The following is a 1,625-nucleotide window of genomic DNA, read 5'->3' as shown; positions in this document are numbered from 1 at the left end:
GGTTCAGCCCCCAGCTGGAGAGCGCGTGGAGCAGCACAGCCTGGATCTTAGCTGCCACGCAAACGACTGGAAACACAAACTCTACCTGCCCCAAAATGGAATAATCCCACCCCAAGCAGATGATTTCTTCCCAAAAAGCAGCGAGCGAGCCCTCCAGCCTTGGCACCGTACAGCACCGGGAGGGGTTTGGGAGCTGTTAACCCCCAGCGCCGCGGCCGAGAGAAGCCGCAAGGTCCCCACCTGCTGATGGTCCAGCATGGTCAAACCTTTGACCCCCGCCAAGATGAGGTTCTTCGCCACTTCAGCTCCCAGACCCTTCATCCCCACCAGCAGCACCCGGGACGCTCGTAACCTGCGGCAGAAACGTTCGGTCAGCATGAACGGCACGGCCGGAGCATCCCCCTGAGGGTCGGGGCGAAGGGGAAGGGGCACTCGGGAGGGAAAACACGGCGGATAAATCAGGCTGGATGGGAAAGACCTGCTTCTCGGCATCCCTGCCTGCGGAAAAGGAGGGTTAACGCGATCTGGAAGCGAAGAGAGAAACAGGCAGGCCGTTAGGAATGGGTAATGCAGGAGAATTCACAGGAAAAAGCGTTTGCAGCTTGGGAAGAGGGAATGACACCCAAGTCTTGCGCTGCTTTTCGGCAAACGGGGCGGGGGAGGTTGCAGGTTCCTTACAACACACGCTTCGGGGTTCCGGCCAGCCCCCCAAAAAAGGGCTGAGGGCTGGAGCTGCGCCAGGAGGTGGATAAACTGTAATTAAGGGAAGATGAATACATTTTGGTGTATATGTATTCCAGCACAGAACTGTCCATACGAGTGTTCACCTTTCCCAATAACTGGCCAGTGCGTTTTCCTCGGTCTTTGTCACTGACGTGGATTTCCCCTGCCTTGGAAGTCTGGTGCTGGTCAGTTTGTACCCATTTCCCGACAAAATAACGTTTACTCCTCACCAAGCCATAGCCCGGGCTGTTAAACAGAGATTCCTGCTTTTTTGGCCTATTTTCACGCTCGTTTTTCACCTGCGTCGAGCAACATCATTACGTTTGCCTTTGTATTTCGGGGTTGTTCTGCCTTCTCCCGAACAAACCCCACCGCTGCTTCCCAGGGAAGAGCCAAATTTCACCCAAATGCGCACTACAACGGGTTTAGCTCAGCCTGAGTCTGGCATAGAGTCGGGCAGAGACCCCACAAGCCCCTGTAGACCCTATATGCTTACGTACCCACCACCGACCCCCTCACCTGCCCGTGAGGACCCCCCGCATCAGCTACAGTCGCCACAGAACCCTCTACGAAGCCCTCCTGTACGCTGTAGGATCCCCATAGGCCACCACGCGTCCCTACAGGGCCCTCCACAAGCGGCTATAGGGCCCCCATAAGTCCCTCCAAGGCCCCCTCCCATTAAGGGATCCCACCAGCACCAACTTCTATAGTGTCCCCTCGCATTACAGGGCCCCCACAAGGCCTCCATAACACCCCCACAAGCCTCTAGGCCTCTACAGCCCCCTCCCCAAGCTCCCTTCATGCTGTATGCTCCATCCCCAGGCCCCTATATGGCCCACCACAACCTCCTATACGCCCCTGGAAGACCCTCCAAGGCCCCCCTCATGTTGCAAAGCCCCTCC

At 57.2% G+C, this 1,625-nt stretch overlaps 1 protein-coding gene across 1 annotated transcript in view; it reads right to left on the bottom strand.

Annotated features, from left to right (window-relative positions):
• Positions 1-352, bottom strand: part of SAE1 (SUMO1 activating enzyme subunit 1) — a gene marked incomplete at both ends in the record, with an annotated part of 1,372 nt that extends 1,020 nt beyond the window's left edge. The window contains one exon of the mRNA XM_010156232.1: positions 241-352. Coding sequence (XP_010154534.1) covers positions 241-352 — 112 coding nt within the window. The remainder of the gene's footprint in view (positions 1-240) is intronic.
• Between the last annotated feature and the right edge of the window lie 1,273 nt (positions 353-1,625).

The sequence above is a fragment of the Eurypyga helias genome, unplaced genomic scaffold (assembly GCF_000690775.1).
Source record: "Eurypyga helias isolate BGI_N326 unplaced genomic scaffold, ASM69077v1 scaffold20397, whole genome shotgun sequence".
NCBI lineage: Eukaryota > Metazoa > Chordata > Aves > Eurypygiformes > Eurypygidae > Eurypyga > Eurypyga helias.
Note: the sequence above shows the minus strand (reverse complement) of the source record. Positions and strands in the feature narration are given on the sequence as shown.